This window comes from Glycine max, chromosome 9, assembly GCF_000004515.6.
Source record: "Glycine max cultivar Williams 82 chromosome 9, Glycine_max_v4.0, whole genome shotgun sequence".
Classification (NCBI taxonomy): Eukaryota; Viridiplantae; Streptophyta; class Magnoliopsida; order Fabales; family Fabaceae; genus Glycine; species Glycine max.
Window position 1 is genome coordinate 49,029,559 of NC_038245.2, and position 23,480 is coordinate 49,053,038.

At 29.2% G+C, this 23,480-nt stretch overlaps 4 protein-coding genes across 7 annotated transcripts; 2 read left to right on the forward strand and 2 right to left on the reverse strand.

Annotated features, from left to right (window-relative positions):
* Window positions 1-626: 626 nt before the first annotated feature.
* Window positions 627-5,882, forward strand: LOC100791563 (AT-hook motif nuclear-localized protein 7). Of its 4 annotated transcripts, none has more exons than XM_006587824.3 (6): window positions 627-710; window positions 1,866-2,274; window positions 3,184-3,239; window positions 4,279-4,410; window positions 4,784-4,945; window positions 5,257-5,882. In XM_006587824.3, the coding sequence occupies exons 2-6, from the start codon at window positions 1,914-1,916 to the stop codon at window positions 5,557-5,559; spliced, it is 1,014 nt and encodes a 337-aa protein (XP_006587887.1). In that variant the 5' UTR covers window positions 627-710; window positions 1,866-1,913; the 3' UTR covers window positions 5,560-5,882. The 4 variants fall into 4 exon arrangements, with proteins under 4 accessions (XP_006587887.1, XP_006587889.1, XP_003534610.1 ...); XM_006587826.3 differs by having other exon boundaries at window positions 638-710; window positions 1,877-2,274; XM_003534562.5 differs by lacking the exon at window positions 627-710 and adding an exon at window positions 854-1,012.
* Window positions 5,883-9,152: 3,270 nt separating this feature from the next.
* Window positions 9,153-12,316, reverse strand: LOC100792093 (protein cornichon homolog 4). The gene is made up of 4 exons (XM_003534563.5): window positions 12,143-12,316; window positions 10,955-11,136; window positions 9,867-9,989; window positions 9,153-9,764 (listed from the first exon to the last, which is right to left on the reverse strand). The coding sequence occupies exons 1-4, from the start codon at window positions 12,212-12,214 to the stop codon at window positions 9,731-9,733; spliced, it is 411 nt and encodes a 136-aa protein (XP_003534611.1). The 5' UTR covers window positions 12,215-12,316; the 3' UTR covers window positions 9,153-9,730.
* Window positions 12,317-13,243: 927 nt separating this feature from the next.
* Window positions 13,244-15,511, reverse strand: LOC100803383 (uncharacterized). The gene is made up of 5 exons (XM_003533593.5): window positions 15,293-15,511; window positions 15,140-15,196; window positions 14,778-14,903; window positions 14,117-14,183; window positions 13,244-13,804 (listed from the first exon to the last, which is right to left on the reverse strand). Exons 1-5 carry the CDS (start codon window positions 15,421-15,423, stop codon window positions 13,634-13,636), a joined length of 552 nt encoding a protein of 183 aa, XP_003533641.1. The 5' UTR covers window positions 15,424-15,511; the 3' UTR covers window positions 13,244-13,633.
* Window positions 15,512-17,575: 2,064 nt separating this feature from the next.
* Window positions 17,576-23,281, forward strand: LOC100793153 (probable S-acyltransferase At3g60800-like). Its single transcript, NM_001289242.1, is given in 4 exon segments — window positions 17,576-17,935; window positions 21,673-21,995; window positions 22,738-22,885; window positions 23,052-23,281. Coding segments are annotated over 4 exon segments (882 nt in total). The 5' UTR covers window positions 17,576-17,605; the 3' UTR covers window positions 23,133-23,281.
* Window positions 23,282-23,480: the final 199 nt, after the last annotated feature.

A 23,480-nucleotide genomic window follows, 5' to 3' on the forward strand; every position in this document is an offset into this window, starting at 1 on the left:
AACAGAATTTAGTTTATTTTTTTTATATATTATTAATTATTAATGGGAATATATATATATATATATATAGAGAGAGAGAGAGAGAGAGAGAGATTTTCCCGATAATAATGGGAAGATTTTTATATTAGAGCATTAAATAAATGAAAAATATTTTATATATAACTTTTAAATAATCATTATAAAATTAAACTATTTTTAAATATATGATAATTTATCATAAAATACAATATATTAATATTCTAATTAGATATACTATTTTTATGGGGTTTACAAATTTATTCAAAATAAAATTCACATATTTTTTTAACAAATATTCACCTATTTCATTGCCCTTGAGTTGCTCTTTTTTCACGATTATTAATGTTGTTATTTGATTTGTGATAACGAGGGTTTTAAATATTCGTTTATCTTTCTTTTTGTCTTTTAAGAAGTTCGTTTAAAAATTAATAAAGAAAAATACTACTGTTGAAATTACGATAAAAATATATTAAAAACATTAAATATTATATATTTGATCCTGATAAAAATATATATTATATATTTGATATATAAAACTTTTTAATATATTAAAGATACAGCATTTCCTTTATTTTAATTATTATTTAATGTTGCTGTTGCAGTATTTATTTTGTGCTTTACCATATTTTACCTTTAAAAAATTTCAACTTTCAATTCGAGCAGCAGCTTTGGAAAACCCAACCAGCCAACAGGTTTTTTTCAACTCTTGAAATTTCCAAGTTGTTTTAAATTTCTGGAGCAAACGGTTTTTCACCCTTTTCTGCTCTTTTTCCTTTTTTTCTGTGTTTTTATTTTATTATATATATATATATATATATATATATATATATATATATTATTTTCACTTTCTGGGTTGAGTGAGCAAGTTAAGTTCTGGAGGGAACTGAAAAGAAATCTTAATACAAGATTACACCTTCAGAAGAGTCTTGCTGAAGTGTGTGCATGGACAGGTCATGATCTTTGTATTCTGAACAGTATTCAGAGTTTGATGTTGGTATGTAAAAAAATAGTTTTTATTTTTTATTTTTTTTTCCTTTTGTGTACTTAATTTTTCCTTGAGTTTCAGCTTTCTGTCTTTTAAAAGTTTAGGTAAATGCCAGATACGAAGCGGGTTTATGCAAAAGGGTGGAGTTTTTTTTTTATTATTTGTTTTTTTATTTTGCTCTTTTAGAAAAATCTTTGGTATTTCTGGTTGCTTTTGCTCTGTTCAGAGTTCGGGGCTTAGAAATATTTGAAGTGAATGAGTGGTTTGTTAAAAAAAAAAAATTTATGATACTGAGTTTGAATTTGCTATTTTTAAACATGTTTTCAAAATTTTCTTACCAAAGTATGTTTTGAAGTTGTAATAATATAGCAAAATATTTTCCTATTTTTGTATTTATTTTAATGCCCTCTTTTTTCGTCCTTTTGGTTACGAATCAAATTTCTAGTTTCAGTACTTGAAAGTTGAAAACTTGATAACTGAGCATGTACCGATTTTTCAGAGATGGAAACAAAAGGAAAAAAAATGAACTTTGTTAGAAAATAACTGCATTTTTTCCTCATATGATTTTCTATTCAAACCCTAGAGTGATGTGATTTTTGCATTTTAGTGCAAAGTTAAAAGTTTTAAATGGATCTGCTAATTCAGCTAAACAACTTAAAAACTCCAAAGTTTGTGTCTTTGTTTTCTTTCTTCCTAGTTTGTGGGAATCCTTTGATGGGTTTTCACTTTGGTTTCCTTGCATGTTTAAGAATGGTTCAAATCCTTGGTTTTGCTAGAATGCTCAAATTTTTGCAATGGCATGTGCTTTAATGAGCCATTTTCCTTACTAAGTATGATTGTACGACTCATTTCTGACTTGCAGATTTTGGTTAGATTGTGTAGACTTAGGAGTGAATAGTTTGATATATGCATGGAAGGAAGAGAAGGGATAAGTTCTGGGGTTACAGTGATAGGAGCAGAAGCTCCATCAGCCTATCACATGGCACCAAGGAGTGAAGCTCCAAGCCAGGTTCCTCCACCTGTTCCTGAAGCAACAGCTGGAGCTATTGGTGTCTCACCAGCGAGTGTGGGATTGGATGGAACAGCAGCTAAGAAGAAAAGGGGTAGACCAAGGAAATATGGGCCAGATGGGTTGAACTCTATGGCATTGTCACCCATTCCAATCTCATCTTCAGCTCCATTTGCTAATGAATTCTCGTCCGGGAAGCAGCGGGGGAAACCGCGAGCGATGGAGTACAAGCTGCCGAAGAAAGTTGGAGTGGATCTTTTTGGTAATGGAATTTGGTACTTTTAATGCTTAATAACATGCATTGCTTGTAAATAGCATGATTATGTGTCACTAACATGGTTTATCAAATAACTTCATTGTTGTGAATTTAGTAGTATCTTTCTATTTTTGATAACTTTTCTTGCTTCTTAAAGTTTGCTTCCTGTCAAGCTTTTAGACTACCATCCCTGAATACATTGAAAAAACTCTCCTTTTTTATTTGCAAATTCCTAAAAGAATTCATCCTTTTTGTGTTGTTGAACTTTTTGAAGTGAGGTGAATGAATTTAATTTTAAAACTTTGATGGTGTTTCCACGCATGGAAATGTGATTCTATGCTAGCAACGGAGTGTTGAATTGTGGTCTGCACTCTGCAAACACAATTGTGGCTGCAATACCACATCAGCTGCACTTGTCTGCCATATTTTTTTCTCTCACAATTTTAAGGTTTGGGAAGTATTTACCACGATGACAATTAAAACCTTAAATTTAACGTTTATTCTCAAAATATATCATTTTACAGATTGGTTGTATTAACTTTAAATTTGCTAATTGGTTTTTCTTTAAATTTGCTCCCACTGTGCTATAAGATAATTCATAATGGGCAAGTTTATTTAAACTTATTTGTTGAAATAAGTGTTTATTTTAATAAAATAAATAACATTCTGTTTTTTTAGTGTGTTTGTCTAAATTGCTTTTGCTTAAAAAAACGCCAGTTTTCTGCTTATCTTAAGAAGCAAATCCTATCGGCTTCTTAAAAAAACACTTATTTTAATTATTATTTTTTTAAGTTTAAACAAACTCACCCAATATACGTAGTCTGGGACAAATGTATGACTGCTTTTTGTAGAAATTATTAATTACTTTAAGTTTCTACTAATTTCTGTTAATATCTATTGTCCGTACTTCTGCAGGTGATTCTGTTGGTACAAACTTTATGCCCCATATCATTACGGTCAATACTGGCGAGGTATGCTTGAGGGAGGGGGAAAACATTTTTTTTAACTTCATTTGATACCTGAGTTTGCTTTGAATTTATTTCCAACTATCCGGTATTATGCCCTTGTGAGTCTGGAATATATGGGTGTATAAATTTCTGTTATCTGCCATATCGTGTAACTGGTTAAAGTTAAAACAAGTATATCAATTATGTGGAGAGGGTGTGCTTTGTTCAGTTATCTGTTGGTGTTGGAGGGTAAATCTTGCAAATAATGATAATATGATTTAAGGAAGTATGATTTGTTTCCTGTATCGATCTGTTATATAGAATGTGCTAATGTATTAATAACATGGTTTAAATCTCTGTTTTTTTTAAAAAAATTATTGTTTATTTGTGTAATATATGGACAATTATATACAAATGCTCTGTTCTTGTATTGATGATATTTGCAAATTAACTAACATTGTTTGCTTATTGTGTTTGGCAAGAAGTGTTCTTTCTTGACAAAAAAACACTGCTATTTTGTTTGTTTGTTAAAATGCATATACACTACGTGACAAGAACTAAAATAAAAGACCTTCATAGATGCAAACATTAACGGCAATTTGTTGTATCTTTTTAACTCCTCTACTTTTCCATCTCATTTTTTTTGGTAAACATTTTGTTTATGAAGGACCAAGCATGCAGTCTAGTTTCCTTCCATGTTGGATTCACCCCTTTTCTTTTTTCATGGTTATTAACCTCTGTTTCTTTTCATATATTTGTTCCAACATTTTGGTTATATGTCTGCAGTATAGAATGATGAGCATATGATTATTGTATATGATTCCATCAGTACCAATCTTTGAGTCTCACCTATGAAGTCACTGCAAATTTAGCTATAGTTATTCATAAAAAATAGTTTGAATAAAAGTGAAAACAATTAAGTGTTTGTGCTATATTCTCCATTCAAGAAAAAACCTTTATTACGATATTCTCTTAACTTGCTTTATATATTGTAGTGCTAATTCTTCTTGCAGAAGAGACAATTAAATACTGTTATTTTTGTTTTGCACTGTTGTTTTTTCAGGACATTACAATGAAGGTTATATCTTTTTCCCAACAAGGACCCCGTGCTATATGCATCCTATCTGCTAGTGGTGTAATTTCAAATGTTACACTTCGTCAGCCTGATTCTTCTGGGGGAACCTTGACCTATGAGGTGCTTAAACTATTCTTGATATGCAATTATATGCACCATGCATGTTAAGCATAAGAAACAGAAGTATCCCTTTATGGTTTCAAAAATTAGAATGGGAGCATTGATTAGTTTGAGAGAATTCCAGGATTTAGTTTTGCTAGGTAGAGACTGCAAATGGTTAAAAAAGGGCTAGGTTTGGCTGGAAAATACAGAAAAAAATACTAGGGTGTAGAATTATGTCTTTGATGGTAATGGTACTTGATGGCAATTTGTAACTTTACCACTTTATGTTCATCATTTACTTGGAAATTTTAGTTTTTACTTTAATTATTGGTATGATGTTCTTGATGGGTGCTATAAAATCTTATGTTTCACATTTGGGATTATTTTCTAGGGCCGTTTTGAGATACTTTCATTATCTGGATCATTCATGCCTACTGACAACCAAGGAACAAGAAGCAGATCAGGTGGGATGAGTGTTTCATTGTCAAGTCCAGATGGTCGCATTGTAGGTGGTGGAGTTGCTGGTCTCCTTGTAGCTGCTGGTCCTGTGCAGGTAAACATTCCTTTCTCAACTCAATTAGGTATGTGATCATGACCATGGATTGGGTGGTAAGGACTACAAGGTTGGATTCAAATTAGTCCCCAACATCCTACATTTTCTGTGATATTGAAAACTTTGCCAAACAATTTTTGCTCAAATACATCCCAAACAATTGAGGGTTGTCAAATGAAAGAGGCAAAGTTGCATGCCTTGATTAAAGGCACAACACAAGGGAGTTACCTTAATGTAGCATCTGGTTCAATTTACTTTGAACTGGTTAGACATTTGTTCCTCAAATGAAGGATCACTTTTTATGTTATCAGGTGGTGGTGGGAAGCTTTTTGCCAAACAACCCGCAAGATAAGAAACCAAAGAAGCCAAAGTCTGATTATGCACCAGCTAATGTCACCCCTTCCATTGCAGTGTCTTCTGCGCCACCCCCTACTAATGGTGAAAAGGAGGATGTCATGGGTGGACACCTACTGCACAACAACTCAGGAACAACCCTTAACTCGAACTTTTCTCCTCCCTCGGCCTTTCGTCGAGAAAACTGGGTTAACATGCACTCCATGGCCGACTCGATGAAGTTGGTTACTGACATTAACATATCTCTTCCTGATAGTTAAGTTGATGATCAACCTGGAGTCTCGCTGACAACATTCATGACTGAACTCTTTGTTTATTGTTTCCAGTGTTGTTGTTCTATATCGCCTACTTTCCACTCTTTTCAAACCTTATTATGATCTTTTGTCGATGACACCGTAGGACCAAGTAGCTAGTGGTGTAAGTTGCAGCTAGGTTTCTACAATTTTCTTTGCCTACCAGAGCATCTGATTCCTTGGCTGATTAGGTAGATGCTGCAATGTGCAGTGTTATGATTAGGCTAATTCGGATGTAATCACAACTGAATTTGTTCGAGCTTTTGTCTCAACCTAGCCATTTATTATTATGTCACGAGTATAGGCTTGTTATTTTCTTTATAGCATCTTATACTTGCTTTAATGAGTTTAATGTTTAAATATTTGAAAATTTTAGATTTGGAAAGAATGGACGAATGTAGATAGTAAAAATGTTGGTCTTTTTACTGATTTTTCAGACACGGACACACGGTTATTCAGATGGAGTAAAATTGTCTCGAGTGAAAGATTATGGTGACTTGTAGGCTTATACCAGAAAACAATATTGTTTTTAATGATAATACAACTTAGTTGAAAGAAATAAAGGCAACAAAAAGAAAATACAAAATCCAAAATTCAACAAATCTCCCTTAGATCATCGTCCTATCTGTCTCCTTGACTCGTTTGAATATATTATTAACTTAGTTCCTAAAATTGCCCAAAAAAATGGTCTTTGAAATGATGACTGGTCAGACATTTCGGTTCCAAATGTTAAAGACTTCATAATTTAATCTCAAACTTCAAAAAGTATTATTTAGAAAAAATCCTCTCCATTTATTTTGATTTTAACTTTAATGTGCATCTATTAATTTGGTCTTTGACTTTGTTTTACACTTGTCAATTTTGATTTCTAGAATAAAATTAACTGATTTTGTATTGTTAAGAATCAAATTATGAACTCTCTTTGTTAATGAAAAGTAAGATATAGTCCTTAGTGTCTTTAATAATTGTTCTTTATATTTTTATTTATCAAAGTATTGGTTATTGAGAACTAAATACTAACTAAATAAACATATAATGATCCATATTTAAAAGATTAAAAACTAGAATTGAAATTCACGTTTAAGATCAAAAGCTGTTTTAATCCTTGTATTTAAAAGTAGGTTGAAAGAAGCCCTGTAACTCTAGTATCAGTAGTATGGAGGGACCGTTTACTATATTTAAAAACAAACAAACTATGTGTTTTTGATTGAGTCGGTACTCAGCAGTATTAGTATATGGATCAAAGTTTTAGTAAGAAAATTCAAGCAATTTTTTTTCAAAAAAGGAATTTTTCAAAAATATTTAAATATTCCTAATCCGAAATCATCATCAACGTAGTGACTTCCCATTATGTAGTAAAATAAGTACTATGTTTTAGTGGAAGTTATTTGGATTTCTTTTGAAAGCATTGATATCTTTTAACAATTACTAGTTGCTAAGCTTTTTATTCAATTGTTTCAATGCAGGTCTCATTCTTTATTTGATAGGTTTCATTTTCAAATTAATGAAATTTACATGAATTTCAACTAATAAGATAGTTTTTGAAACGAGAGTGATAGAAAGTATCATGCTAGACTGCTAGTGCTCCTCAATCTTCATTACTTGAAATATAACAACAATAAATGTGTTTTGTGTTTATATTTTAATAAAATAAACGTTTGGAAAATGTTAACCATGAAATACTAAAGTCGACACCAACACCTTTATATAAATAAAGGGTAGTAACGGAATATTTGTTTTTTTATTACATATTTTGACACATAATACTTAAATATGTAAAAAGTAAAAATAAAAGCATTAACGTACGAATAGAATTGTTGCATCGTGCCTTAAAAGCATTAAAGAAAAGGTGATTTGAGTTAAAAATGGTTAATAGTCTTGAAAGAAGCATGTTAGCAACTCTGTTAGGTCTAAAACATCCCTAATAATAGGATTATACTGTAGGATAGAATAGAGATTGCTTTTATCTCCCCTTGAAGTTAACCTAGTTATTGAAGTAAACTTTTTATGAAAAGAAGAAAGCGTAAGGTGCACTCTTTCACAGAATTAAATGTTACATACGTCAAACACTTTCATTGTCACCTACTCCCTACGAAGAAATTTGTGCCTTATTAATGAGCAAAATGCATTATTGTCTGGATTAAATTTCACTTTTGATTTTTCAACTATAATCCATGTATAACTTTGTTTCTTTAATAATTACTCGCATGATTTCTTTATTATAGGGGTCGGATAGCCTTTTTTACAATTAAAATCTTCTATTTTTTATTGCTATAAAATTTCAATAAATTTTCCTCTTTCTAAAATTATTTAATTTTCTTTTTTCATAAATTCTCTAAAAATTGAATTAATTATCATCTTAAATTATCTTTCGTTTAGAATTTACTGATCAAAGTACTATATTTTACCTTGAATTAAAAACCTCATTTCCATCTTCAAAATATTCACCCCACACTTTATGAAATATTTCGAATTTTATAATTTTTTTATTTCTTATCTTTCCATCTTAAACCCATCATAAACTTCTAATTATTTAAATATTTTTTAAAATTTTATATAAAAAATAACACAAGGAATCGAATGTAATAATTAAAGATAAAAGAACACAATTAACATGTTGTTCGATAACTTAGAGCATTTTAATTTTCGATCCAACTTGTTAGATATGAATTTCAAGATCAAATCAATGGTTTATAAAACTCATTTTACAAAAGAAGGGTCAGAATCTTTTTGCAAAATTCATTTTGTTGCAAACATAGTTTGTAATTGTTGGCCTAAGATGATGCACTTAATGACCATACAAACACTGTGTTTCTGTACATACTTCACAAAAATGTAAATTAATAGATGTTTCTGAACTTAAAATTAACCTATTGTTCGATAACTTAATATTGTTGAAGTATTACTTCACATTTAACAATTTGATTTAAGTTATACAACTTATTACTTATATAACATTTTTAAAATTCCTACATTATGTTCTCTCTCTTCATCACATCACTGCTTTATGTTATACACTTACCATGCTCCTCTCTTTTCTCTTCCTAACTATCTCTGTCTAGAAATTAATGTGAAATGTTATTGTATGAAAAACATTCATTTGATTTTGTTGTGTACCTGAACCCAAAGAAGTTATCATGCACTCTAAGCTATTTATAGCAAAAAAGAATGTGCGTATACGTGTGACTGACAATATCCATTTATTCATTTGAGTTTAGATGTAACCATTTCACTGTAAGTTATGAGACTTGTTTAAATAAACTTTTCTATAAACACTTTCAGGAGAAAAAATAAATAAAATGAAATAATCTTCAACATAAGCTAATTTTAATTTATAGAGAAATTTATTTGATTTTTTTTTCTTATTTTCTTCAACTAGAAGTGCTTATCCAAACAAGCTCAAAGTAATCTTTCAATAAAAGCTTGGGTATGCAACTTAAACGCATTAGGTTTACAAAGCAATTCTCTTACTAACCTAAGCAATATCCATACTTGTTTGCCAGGCATAGCTGGTTGATTATTTGTCAAACAATTATGTACTATTAGTTACACATTATAAATTTAAAAACAATTAACTATCAAATTATCAAGGTATCAATGCCTAGGATAAAGAATTTGTAACTCTATAAAAGGGTTTAAAACAACAGAAAAAGTTATCAGTCTTTGGTGGTGGTGGTGGTGCTACTCTTGGGTTTACATGCAGAGGAAGCAAATATGACAATAAAAATATACATATTAGGCAAAAGGCGTTTACGTTTGTGCCGAAACCACAATGAGAGCTCAAACAACTTTTTTCCTGCCTAAAGCACTCTAACTCACAGAAAGAATACAAAACTTCACTTAGAGAATCACACCTTCTCAAGCTTCTCTGTTTCTTGCTTTAGCACCAAAATGGATTGTCACATGTCCCCCCTCTATAAAGAGCTTGGCTCATCACAGATTGCTCTCGCCATGGCTCTTGCCAATCAAATTCAGCTCATAAGATGGATTTGCCCTCAATGTAGTGAATGTATCAGCCTGTATCTTCTTTAATATTACGAAGAGTTTAATTAGCTGGAACATTTATACAAAGAATAACATAATTCTTGAACAAAAATGTAATTCAAACATATGGCAGGCATGGAAGGCAAGCCACCAATTAATGCACATCCTCGGCAAGGGTCCATACCAAGCTGAAACACATTCAGATGAGAGAACAGTCACCAACTTTTCCTTTGAAATAGTAGAGGACAATTTAGTGAATTTACATAAGAATGCATTTCTAACCGTAATACCTGACTATAGAAAATACAAATACCAAAACAAGATATCCAACTTTGAACAGCCGCTTCTTTTTCTCCCAATATAGCTTATTGTAGATTTCAGTAACATCTGCTAAGTGCTCTCTTTTAATGTACCTGACATTAGCTTCCATGTCATGATTAATGAGGTGAATTATCTGAAAATGATGTGCATATGTAATAACAGCACATAATTACACAGATAAGTTGTTGAAATGCAATGCTTTATGGATTCCATTTATTATCTCATACAGGATTACACTATGCTGCAAATGTCCATTTTAATGCTAAAGATGTTTGAAATTTTGAATTCAAATTTGAAATCTAATTATCCAGATCATTTGAAGTTAATTGTATGTAAATGCAACCTATGCTTAACACAGATAGAAACAGAATATCATGGCAGAAGGGTTAAAAGTTAAATTTCCATCTCCAAAGAGTTTCAGACTATAAGGATCTAAGACTACAATGCAATTTCAAGTAGGAATAACTTCAAAAGTTATGCAATTCAAATTTTCATAGTCCTTGATTAAACAAGTTTGTAATCATGTCTTCAGTCTTCTAACTTATGAGTTGTCAGTCTTCTTGTATTCATTATATGTGTGTGTGTCAAAACTCAAAATTTGGGGGGGTTTCATCATAATTATGATCAGGGTCGTAAGTATCTTTTCAAGGGTTTCAATGTTATCCCTCAAATTACAACATTAAAACACTGGAAACTGTTCGAACAACCACTTGATGTTCATTCTTCTTCCAATTTTCAAGTGGCAGCATGAAAGGCTGGACAACACCCTTTAGTTAAAAATACCATTCGAATCCTGTAATCACTAATATTTTAGTCATTGTAAGCCATCAAATCACCCTAAAAACAATGTTTTACATCCAAAAATGTTAAACGCATTTATTCCATTCTATTGAGTTTTGCTTCAAGTAACCAGCATTTTCAACCCCTAAATCAACACAAAAATGCTCCGAAGAAGATTGAGAAGCCTACTGAAACAACATTCAATAATTTAAAACTAACAACTTCAGAATCAATAAAACACAAACTTTTTGAGAAGGAAAGGGGAAAAAAAACTTACAATCTCAGATTGTAATACAGGAAAGGGAGAGATAGCAGGAATATAAACCAATGCCCGGCTATAAGATTGGTGAAGCAGAAGATTCCATGGATGATGAACTCTGGTAAGACAACCTGGTTTATCCGAGACGTTGAATCGTATGGGTTGATATAATCAAATTCCAAGTCCACCAATAATATAAGCTGCAATAAAATTTTCAAGGGATGTCAAATTTGTTTCATAAACAGTAAGCAGCAATTTTGCTCATTTTCACGAAATGGATGGTAGACAACAATTAAGGTGCAAGTTCAAACTTTGAAGACATCAATGTAGTCTTTAATAAAGCGGGAGAAAAAAATACAAGCAGTATATCGTACTATCTCAAAGCTGCTTTTTTGTTTTTATTTATTTTCTTATAACAAGAGCATATTTTAAAAACCTGAGTTTTAAAACTTCTTCTGGAGTAGGAAAATTGTTGGAGAGCAATTTTGAAGGAACTAGGAATTCATACACATGACAATGATGACATTGCAAAGCTCCACCTATCCATTAGAAATGGCCAAATACAATGGTACTCAAACTAAAGTAAAAAGAAGAAAACCATTCATCTTTTACAGAGAAAATAAAAAGAAGCTTTCTAAATGATGGCCATTTTCTTTCTAAATGCATGCAGTCCTTGGTGTGTTTGGTTCATCTTATCTTATCCTAAGAAAATTATCGCGCTTTATTAAACTTTCATAAGACAGATTTTAAAAATAAGCAATCATTTCCAAAATCAAATCATTTTTCCAAATAAATGGCTTACCTCCAGAAAATTGTTCTAAAATCTATACGCACAAGCCCAGGGTAAGCCGTAAGCCCTCAATACAAAAAAAAAAAAAAAAAAAAAAAAAAAAAACATAAAAACATAAATATGAAAATGAAAACAAACAATTTTTACAATTAGAATTGAAATCTTATACATAAATATGAAAATGAAAACAAACATTTTTTACAATTAGAATTGAAATCTTATGCATGCAAATAAGAATTGAATAAAAAAATTGAAATAATCGGATTCAACCAGAATTTAAACAATGAAACTGTTGCTCTTTTTTTGATTCATAATGAAACTGTTGTTTAATTACTACTGCACAATTACGGTGATTAAAAATAAAAAGCAATAGAAGAATTGATATGATCCAATTAATTAATATTAGTAATTAATACCTGGTAACCGAGGATACATAGAAGGGTCAAAATTAGAACAAACGTTGAGATCCAATATAACACCTCCGCCATGACGCCCACCACTGCATGCCGTTTTCTACCTCTCTTCCTCGTACGCTGTTTTCCTTTCCTTAAACGGAGTTCCTTGTTTCGGGAAGCGAAATCTTAACATCAATTCTTTCGAATTTTCCCTTTATGTTCTTTTTTTTGGAAAAAGGTTGTTTGATTTTTTTGGGCCCAAGTATGTTGGCTGGTCCATTTTGCTTCATAGTTAATTTGGGCCGGGCGAAATGTTATATAAATATATAATGGACGTCTGATAAATGTTTTTTTGGGTCAATATGATAAATGTTTAATTAAAATTTATAATAAAAATAAATATATAAATCATATTTTAGATTTACGATAAATAATTTGAATTGTCATATAGTTTTTTTTTCTAATTAAGCTAAATTGCACTTTTTATCTCTATTTTTATGAATTTTAGTTCAATAAATTAATTTGGAGCATTTTATTTTAAATTATTAAAAATTTCAACTTTGCCTTCTATTTTAGTATAATTAATTCCTTAAATAATGTGTATCGATTTTATCCTGGAAAATCATTAGTGACCCAAATTAAATACTCTTTAAAAATACTAATTAAAATGGGTAAAGGATTAAAATATTTATTTAGAATTTTGAGATACTATTCAATATGTTAAAGAAAAATCTAAATTAGATTAAATAATTTTTTTCAGATATCGGATTGCATCCAAAACTGTTATAGAGCAAGCTTCTTTTCTTATCTAAATAGTACTCTCTTTTTCTTGCCAAACTTAAAAAGATTATTTTAACATAAAGAAATCTCGTAGGATGTTAATTTGTCTCATTCTACCGACACTTTACATTGGCAAAACGCTGCAATGTTACACCTCACCACAACTGCATTGCATTTGCAGCACCACTTTGAAATTTGTGCAAGGAGACAAACACGTATGGTTCTCACTTTATTACACATTACAACCCCTATCTCAAGTTGATTGCGCGTGCATACGTAATACGTTAGTGAAGCACTTCAAATGATGATCATAAAAATATGGCTTATATTATATCAATGGAAAAATTTATTTGGATACCATATAAAAAATGATTCATTCATATAACTGATAATATGATGTAATAAAAAAGAAAAATATAAAAAAAAAATGGAATATGTCAATGACATGTTAGTAGCATTCGAGTGTCCAATATATCATTATCCTATCTCAAACCAAGTGCATACCAGCTCCGCTGCTTGTGTTTATAGTTTGCATTATCTTTGTCAAGTATAAAACATGGCAAAAACCATGCATTCCAATCTACTTGCTGTAAAAATTTAAATAAAGCAGAGAATGAACTTTTCACGATGAGTTAGTTTTTACTGCATTAATTGCTTCAAGATGAGTTACTATGAGATGGGCAGTCCAATGATCAAAGAAACTCCATTCCTTCAATGCTTGATGCAGGCTTTTCAGTCTAATAGTAAAAAGTTACTATTCATTTTTTCTGCATACAATGATATTGGTGACATTGAAGTTAAAATTTGTGGCTTGTATACACTTTGGTATTCCAATCTAAGATAATCTTCTGTTCTTTCTACAATCCTTGGTGTAAAATTTTCTGGTAGTATTGTCGATTCTATCTGTAAAATAAAAAACAATAGTAACTGATTTTTGTAACTTTAATGATTTGAAAACTCATCAGTAGCTATAACAAACCAACTATAAATAGTCTTAATTATACTCCTATTGAGATACAAAAACTCAATACACTTTTTTAATAAGTGTTCTTAAGATACTAGTCAACCAATTTAAAATAAATAGTTTTTATATAACAGTATTGCCAGTGTAACTGTGATTTCTAATGTAATTAATCACGTGATTTCCTAAAAAAATTGTTTATTGATTCTTTAACTAAGTAGCTTAAGACTTAACATGATCCTAATTAAAATTACCACATCTATCAGTTCCTCCATTGCCTCTTTGCTCACATGATCTTTCCTACCTTCAGGATTGTAGTTCCTGTAGAATAATCAATGTTCTCTTAATTAATAATCTATACCCAACATGTGATAATACATTTCCTAAGTTAAAGGCTCAATGCTCGGAACTTAGCTGAAGAGAAATAAAAAAAAAAAAAAAAGCAAATTCAACATGAGATAATACATTTCCTAAGTTAAGGGCTCAATGCGCCCAACACGGCAACACCAATTGAACTTTCAATGGTTTTAAAATGTGATAATTAATTAAATTGTTCCATAAGCAACATTTTGCCAAATTGGTGTTAAAAAGTCAGTTATTTTGAAATTGAGTGAATTATACACTTTATCAAAATGCAAATTTATGACAATCTGAAAAATTCTGGACAAAAAATAATTCATGTATTAATACCATACAAAAGTTTTACTTTATCATCTAATCATATTTTTTATATAGATAATAATTTTATTGATTTTTATAATAATTATTTTAAAAGTTATTCAGTGTAAAATTAAACTCAACAACAATATATATTCAATAACAAATTGCAGGCTTTGCAGCCAATTCAGATTCAGATAATATCATAAACCAAAGTTAAAACTTTAATAAATAAAAAAATAAAGAAGGAAATTTCACCAAGGAGGAGTGTAATGTGTGAGGTTAGTGACATTTTCAGATGTCGATATGCAGTTCTTAGTTGCCGGACATAGTGCTAATGCCGGTTGATTTTTCTGCACTCCAAGATAATCTGGCTTTTTGCCTCTGCAAAGAAGCATAAAATCCAAAATAATATATCCCCACATATTTCCAATAGAAAACACACATCAAAACTCAAAAGTTCTTAAAACTTGACAAGAATTTGCTATGAAGTAATCACATAAATCTTAAAGAAAAAGAGTTAATTTTACATAAAATTTCTCGAAATATTTTCAAATATTATAAGAATTAATTAAATTTTGGTCACCTATTCTCATTGTGAAAACAATAAAGCAGTGTACCTAAAGTTGAAGATGGCACCAATGGTTGCTAATTCTCCACTTTCCAGTATGAGCTCTCTTTAAGATAGGAACAATTCAAGGTCAAGCATAAATATAAATATATATTATACAATTCATGTGAGGTGGCAAATTAAAGGGAGAATCAGTGAGAACCTTCGTTTGATTTTATCAATGAAATTATCGTCATCCAGCTTCTGAGAGAGTTGAAATCGACGAGAAAAGGAACCCTTGTTGTTTTTTAATATGTGAATGTTGAAGTTGGAAAACGTGCTACAAAGTGTCATCGTTAGAAGCTGAATTGGGAAGGTGCCTTAGGTGCGAACCAATGCTAAAATGCAAATTGGACTTTTTTCAAGTGTATGTGCGGGACAATGGGAAGTGGCATACACGTTGTGGATTTATTAGTTATTATAATTAAAACACATATACCAAAAAAATATTCTCTTTTATTATTTGTGTTAGAAAACGTGAGCGTTGATTAACTTATTGAAATTTTAATTTTTAATTACAATGAGTGATTATGGTTGATGTAAGAAAAATTTATATATAGAAAAATCAAATACAAATTCTTTTCTTAAATAAATTGTTCCCTCAGTGTATGAAAGCAATAATAAAATTTTAGACAACTGTGTCTATCGATTAACAAAATAATATTTTAATAATAAAATATCGTTGTATTAAAAATTAAAAGTATAAATTAAGATTACAGAGGAAGATGGGAATGGGGAAATCACAAAGGCTCCATTTCACACTCCTCTAATACTTTTCTTGAATGAAACACCTTGAGCATAAACTCTCCCTGCCCTGTTGTATCTATGCTTAACGTACATATCCTCACTTCCTCATTAGATTCTTGTAATTTTTCAAATACTTTGTTGCTTGTTGCTTGTGAAGGATAGAAGTGACTTTATGTTGAAGAATACTTCATTTGTATCTAAGTATAATTAACAAACAAAAAATTGAACTTAAATATAAATAAAATTTTAATTATTTAATGATGATATCTCAAAAATATATCCTTCAATTAATGATATTCTATTTCCAGTGATTTCTTTCATTTTTGACATCAAATTTGAATGAAATATACTTTAGAAAAAAAAATATTTCTTAAATGCAAATAATATAATTAAATGATATTAGCTAATTTTCTTAATTAAACATATAAAGGGTTAATTGATTTTATTTATATTTAGTTTTGAAGGGAGTCTTTGAATTTTTTTATCTCAGATTGAGATTGTTTGTTGTAGTTAGAAGTATAAAAAACATTTATTATAACCATAAGTGGTATGAATAATACTTTTTTTAAATTTGGTTAGTGAAATCTTTTTAAGATTGAAAGAGAACTAAATGTAACTTTTAAGTTAAGTGAAATACTATAAAAAAAAAATTGTGTTTTGTGCTTTTGTTTCTTTTATGTCTCACATTTTCTTTGAACGAAAACAATTCATGAACTTATTTTCTATCAAAGCTTTGTGAATTTCTTAAAAAATAATTTCAATGTTCATATATATACTATTCAACTTTTCTTCTGGCCAGTGTGTCTCTTTTGTGTCACCCTTAAGTTGTTAGTGATAATCATTTTGAATTCCTTTTTTTATTATTGTGACTACCATGTATAACATTAAATAAAATATTTTTACAAAAATAAAAAAAATATTTAGTGGTAGTAATTTCGAATCCACTTCTTGTGTGATTATTACAAAACCTTATGCTATTTGTGATAACTATTTTGAATATACTTATTTTTTATTATTATTGTGAAGACCTATTTCTAAAAGTGATTCCAAAAAATAATAATAAATGATAAAATGTTTGGTGATATGATATCCATTCGAATCCACCTCCTATTTGATTATTGCAAAGATCTTGTACCCACCCTTTCAAAAAAAAAAAACAAATCTTGAATCCGGCCTTTTCATATTTTCATCATAATAATAGTAGCACTTATTAAAATTAACTAGAACACCAACATTTTCTAAGGAATTAATCTTGAGTTCTTCATTACATTGAAAGATATGTGGGAGCGAGAATCAAATTGTTGAGGCAAAATTGCATATTTATTTCTTAATATTTAGGTTTGATGACAAAATTATATACTTATTCCTTATTCCTTAATGTTCAAGCTTTCACAAACAGCCAAACTTATTTATTCACACTATATTATACACGATCTATTAATGCAACATTTTTTTTATAAAAATCTTATTTTAGTATTCCTTAATCAACACATTTTATACATTCATTAGTAGGATATTCAAAGTCAATTCTCTTATGTCATAATCACTCATTTCAGGTTTAATATGAAACATATGTGATCAGGTTATTTGTGACATTTGTGGAATCACCCAAAATCTCTGTCTTTCTCTAGCTCCCTCTCTTTTTTCTTTCTTCTATATATATAAAGTCCTATCTCTCACTTTCTCCTCCTCTTCCATATTTTTTTCCTCCTTTTCTTCCTCTTTCACAATGCTCCCTTACCATACCCTTGAAGGAGCACAAGTTGCACTAGGCAGAGGACTAACCCTTGCTGAGACAATATGGTTCAAATACTCTGCCAACAAACCTGATTTTGTTCTTCATTGCCACAACACTCTATTCTTGTGCTTATTTTACTCTATAGCTCCAATTCCTTTCGTATTAATGGAGCTTAGTGGGTATGAGAAGCTAAACAAACACAAAATTCAGCCCTCGGTTAAGAGATCATTCAAGGAAATGTTCAAGTGCTACAAAGATGTCATGGAGACCTTTGTCATTGCAGTTAGCCCACTACAGATAATTTCTTATCCCACCATCAAGGTATTCTCTCTTGTTTGTTTGTTTCATGCATTGTACTTGGAGTTTAATTTTCATATAACATTAATATAAAAAATTATACACTGTTAATCGATTAAAAAAATATTTTTGATGTATTTTTTAAAATAATTATTACAATATTAGCTATCTTATTATAAATAATATGATAATTTAGAATTAAATGATAATATAAATAATCTTATTGCACTGTGAATGTGTTTTAATTAAATCTTACATTTATACATCATGAACTTAGACTGATGAATAAATATTGAGCATTCATTGTATGGAATGAATAAATATTGTAATCTTCGAAGTTAGACGGATGATTGATGAATAACTTTTTTAACAACATATGTTTAACTAATTTAATCATCAAATTAAGATATTATCTTAATGATGCATACAACATGTAATAGACTAGAAATTGTGAATTTGTGAAGTTTTTATTGTTCTATTATCATGGTAATTGTTATTGTAACCTGTAAATAGCTAATATATTATTAAAGCTTGTAGAAGATAATTCCTATGAGCAAATTTTCAGCCCAGCAAAGAATATGTAGCTAACAATGAAGAAAACATAGAGGGGAAACCTAGTTTTTCGGTTAAAGACCAAAGTGAATTCGCATGGTTGAATTCAACTTTAAAAATTGTCAAACGATGAATATCATCGTGAATTCGGTGGTATTAATTAAAACATTCTTATTTCTTGCTAATAAAAAATGATTTTAATGTGTTTTTTTTTTCTAATTTTCTTGAAATTTTAACTTTAAAAACATGAAAAGCTATGCAAATAAGTGAGATTTAATGGTATCCATTAATATCTGAACACAGTGGTAAGGTATGGTGAGGTTTAATGGTATTCATTAATATCCAAACACAATGTACTATAGGGCTTAAATGGTACTGTATTAATTAATATCCAAACACACTAAAGTAAATTAATTGGACCTTGGAGTCTGAGCCGAGTGAAACAATTCAGCAGCGACCATTTAGCCAAGTGACAAATAGGATTAGGTCCTTTGTCGTTTCAAATATGTAACGTTGTAGTACTACATTATTTTTATATTCAAGTTACTTGTACCAGCAAAAAAAAAAGCATAGATTATTATATATTACGGTAAGTGTTTATTTTCACAATAATTATATTAAAATTATTAACAGTGATTTATAATTGGTTAAATTATAATCTTGATTTTTTTAATTTCTTAAATTTATGATTTTCATTTCTTGAATTTTAATTGCAATATTTCACAATCTTATAAATTGGTAAGTTTGATTTTCCTATATATTATTAATAAATAATTTTAATTAATTAAATTATTAAGTTAATTATAAACTAATTATTAAAATTTTGAATAAAAATTATCAAGCTTAATTTTTTATAATACTACATTCCGTCTAATAATTAAACAAAAATTATTAATTATTAGAAAGCTTGAATAAAAATTATTAATCATTAAAATTAATAATCTTTTATTCAAGCTTTCTAATGATTAATAATTTTTATTTAATTTATAATTAATGTAATATCTCTAATTAGTCGAGAAGTTGGGTTTGGAGATCTTCTTATGTATTGAAATTTTCAGTAAAAGAGAAATACATATAATAAAGTTAAAGGTTAAAAATTAGTTAAATTATACTTTTAGTTATTTCATTTTTTATTAAATTTAATTTGATCTTTTATCTTTAAAAAAAATATTTTTAGTCATTTTTTAGGTACTACCTCCATCTTTTACATAGGGTTTTCTTAGGAATTTATTTGATTTTATTATAAGATCTCTATATTGTCTCTTAAATTTAATCTTTATTAAAATAATTTTGATTAGTTCACAATTTTTTTGTAGTCAATAAATAATGAATGTGGTAAATTAATAAAAAAATATCTGGCTTATTATATTGGAGAAGATAACTGGCTAAAGTTGCAATTATTTTAGAAAGATAAAATTCTCTTTTTCATAAAAATGAAAAAAAGATAAAATTATTTCTTTCTCTTGGAAAGCAGACGGTTTAATTAATTAAATTAAAAAAATGAGATGATTAATCCTAACAATTTTAGAAAGATAAGAAAAATAAAGAACACCTGGCATACAATACTGCATGTCTGCATGCATGATGCAATTATTAAATATGCACATGATGCAACCGCAGAATGACAGTGCCACAGTGGGAGAAATAAAAGATGACGATGGTGCGATGGGATTGAGACTTTTTATTTTATTTTATTTTACATCTTTATCCTTTTAAAGGTTGAGAAATACCATTTTTCTTTACACCTTGTGAAGTCTTGACTATTGAGGGAGGGAAAGGATATCCTCTATATTAAATTACAGCAGCATTTGCAACACTAAAATTTTTATTAGTCAATTTTAGTTTTAAATTATATATTTAACCACATTAAATTTATTCTTTATTAAAATGTTATACAAATACTTCTACCAAAATAAAACACAAATAATGCACTGCACCCGACACCACTTTACGTATGCCGTCACCCGTTCTTTTGCAACAGAAATCATTAAGTATATCAATTTACACGCAAATATTTTCAATAAAAAAATCACCACCTCTCATACCCCCCACAATCTTTTTCAATATCAATTGAGATTCGTAAGCATTAACTAGATATGAATATTTCTCCAAAAGAGCTATATATCAGTAAGTAAACAATGTATCTTCGGAAATCCAAAACAATTATAACCACCACAAAATTACTGTAAACTTCATATTGTAACAACTTTTTAAGAAAAAAAAATCATAATAGCTACCAATTTGCACAAAAAATGGTTGTATATATTAAAAAGAGCTTTGAACCAACTATCAAAATCGATGTCAGCACACTTTGTCCAAGAGCTTTCATTGGTAACTAAAGGCCAACATGCATCCCCAATTGTGTCTTGCACATTTTATATTAAACGTGTTAGTTATGAAAAATATAGTATTCTATTAGTTTTATTTAATGAAAACACACAAAGAATTTACCTAAACATTCTCAAAATCCTTGAAAACAAATTATTCTCTAATCTACTGCAGAAGATATGCACTTTGAGGGAGGGGACGTGCCTTGTCCCTGCCAATCATGTTTATAATTTTAGTTAACTTATTTTTTATTTTACCAACTTATAAGTTTGTTTGAAAAAATAGAGATATTTAACAAAAATAAAATTTATAACCATTATATAAATGCTGGTTGAAGTACATTTGGGCTTAAAACTTTTTTTTTTATCTTTAATAATTTTTATAAGCAAGATATTTTATTAAAATGAAACAACAACACAAGATTTGCAGAGATTTAGAATTACAAGGGATAAATAAATGCAAGAAAAAAAAAACTAAGATGTTTACCCAAAGAAAATGCTCATCCACTTAAAAGGTTGCAGTTTACATATAATGAATCCACCCCATCTCTGAATAATAATAAACTACAAGAAAATCCACGTACTGGATTACCAAATCTATATGTTCCATACTTTAATAAAATTTGGTGTTGCCTATCTTCTTTTAATATTAAATTATTTATTTTAATAAAGTATTCCCTTCCGTTATAGAAAGTGCTCATCTGACTCCTAACACAATTTGTTTGTTTTATGCATTTTTTTAATGATCTTTTTCTTAATTTTAGATTTTTTGTTTATCTTTATAGTTTATTATATATGTTATGCATTTTTTTGTTTTTTTATTTTATTTGCGTTATAATAGTGGCTGGATTTTTAAAAAAAAATTCCCACAAATTTTTTCAGTGGATTGGGATCAGAACTGGTTTGTCATTGCCATCAGGCTGGGAGTTATTTTGGCAATTATTTATTTACTTTGTCATAGAAGATTTTTCGAATTATTGGATTCATAGGATGCTCCATTGCAAGTGGGCATTTGAGAAGATTCACAAGGTTCATCATGAATATGTAGCACCAATTGGGCTCTCAGCACCTTATGCCCATTGGGCCGAGATAATCATATTGGGTATCCCCTCGTTTCTAGGCCCAGCACTGGTTCCTGGGCATATAACAACCTATTGGCTATGGTTCATTTTGCGACAGCTAGAAGCCATCGAGACTCATAGCGGGTAAAACTTTGATTTTCTCAAGTAACTACAATTCTATAAGTATAATCATGATTAAATTATTTTAATTAATATGATTAAAAATGATAAATTAATATTCATTTTTCAGTTTAAAATTTTTAAACCATTAACCAATTTTCTTGATATAATTTTTAAAGTATTATTGTAAAAACTAACAAAGTTACCTTTATAATATCAATGCATATATAATTTATTCTTCATTTAATGTTTCAAAAATATCAAATTTCAATGACTATGATATATGATATTCATTTGAATAATATTTATAATGTCTTAGACTAACAATTGGTGTAATATTTGAAATATATGATTATTGGTTAATGGTAATAGATATTTATGTGTAATTGAACATTCGGTTGGAGATATACAATGAGTGAAATACGTTTTTCTATTAAAAAATACTGTTTTTGCAAATGATTTTGAAAAGATTTTTAATACTACAATAGCACTAAAAATCTTAACACATGTAAGTCTTGTATTGTTATTTTGACATTTTTTTTGTGAAGCACTCGTTTTAAAAAATGCTTCATAAAAAAATGGAGTGAAAAAAGTTTTATTGATAAGCTGGGAAATTTGAAAGAAACATAGACATATAGTGCATATGAACAATTTGCATATCTTTATATATTGGATATTTCTTGTTTCTGACCTAAATTTTCCTTAACATCACATACACACCACGTTTTCTTTTTTAAATCTTATTCATATTGTTACATGTTAAAAGGTATGATTTTCCTTGGAGTCCCACAAAATATATACCATTTTATGGAGGGCCTGCATACCATGACTACCATCACTACGTTGGTGGAAAAAGTCAAAGCAACTTTGCCTCAGTATTTACCTATTGTGACTACATTTACGGGACCCATAAGGTAACCTTAATATTTTTAAATAATTGGTTTAAGCATTAGTTACAAATTATAGTATCTTTTATTCTACTTTTAAGGGTGAAAGAATTGTTCATAGGAATTATTCAATATTTCGTATAAGTATAACCCATCACTATAACGAGACTACTATATATACCTTATTCTGCAGGGGTATCAATATCGGAAGCAGATGCGCAAGAAAAATTCTACTGACACCTTCATTGCCCAAAATTACAAGATGGATGGATAGCTGATTTTGATATTTCTTCTATGTTCACATCCAACATCTTAAAATTCAGACTAATTTACTTATAAATTCATCTGCTTTATATATTTTATTTTTGTACACCTATATATCACTATGTACTTTTATATGTTTCGTGCTACTTAGCCTCAATAGATTAGCCTAGTTAAGGTCCAATTCTATAATGCTATATCTATCCATACATTTATTAATTGGCCTTCTATATTGCAACATTTTGATTTTAACTATATTTACGTTTATATTTAACACAACACAAAATTAAATTGTACGGTTCAGATTTTCTACATTTCGGCTTAAACCCTTTATGTGAAGTTTGATTCTTATACAACATTT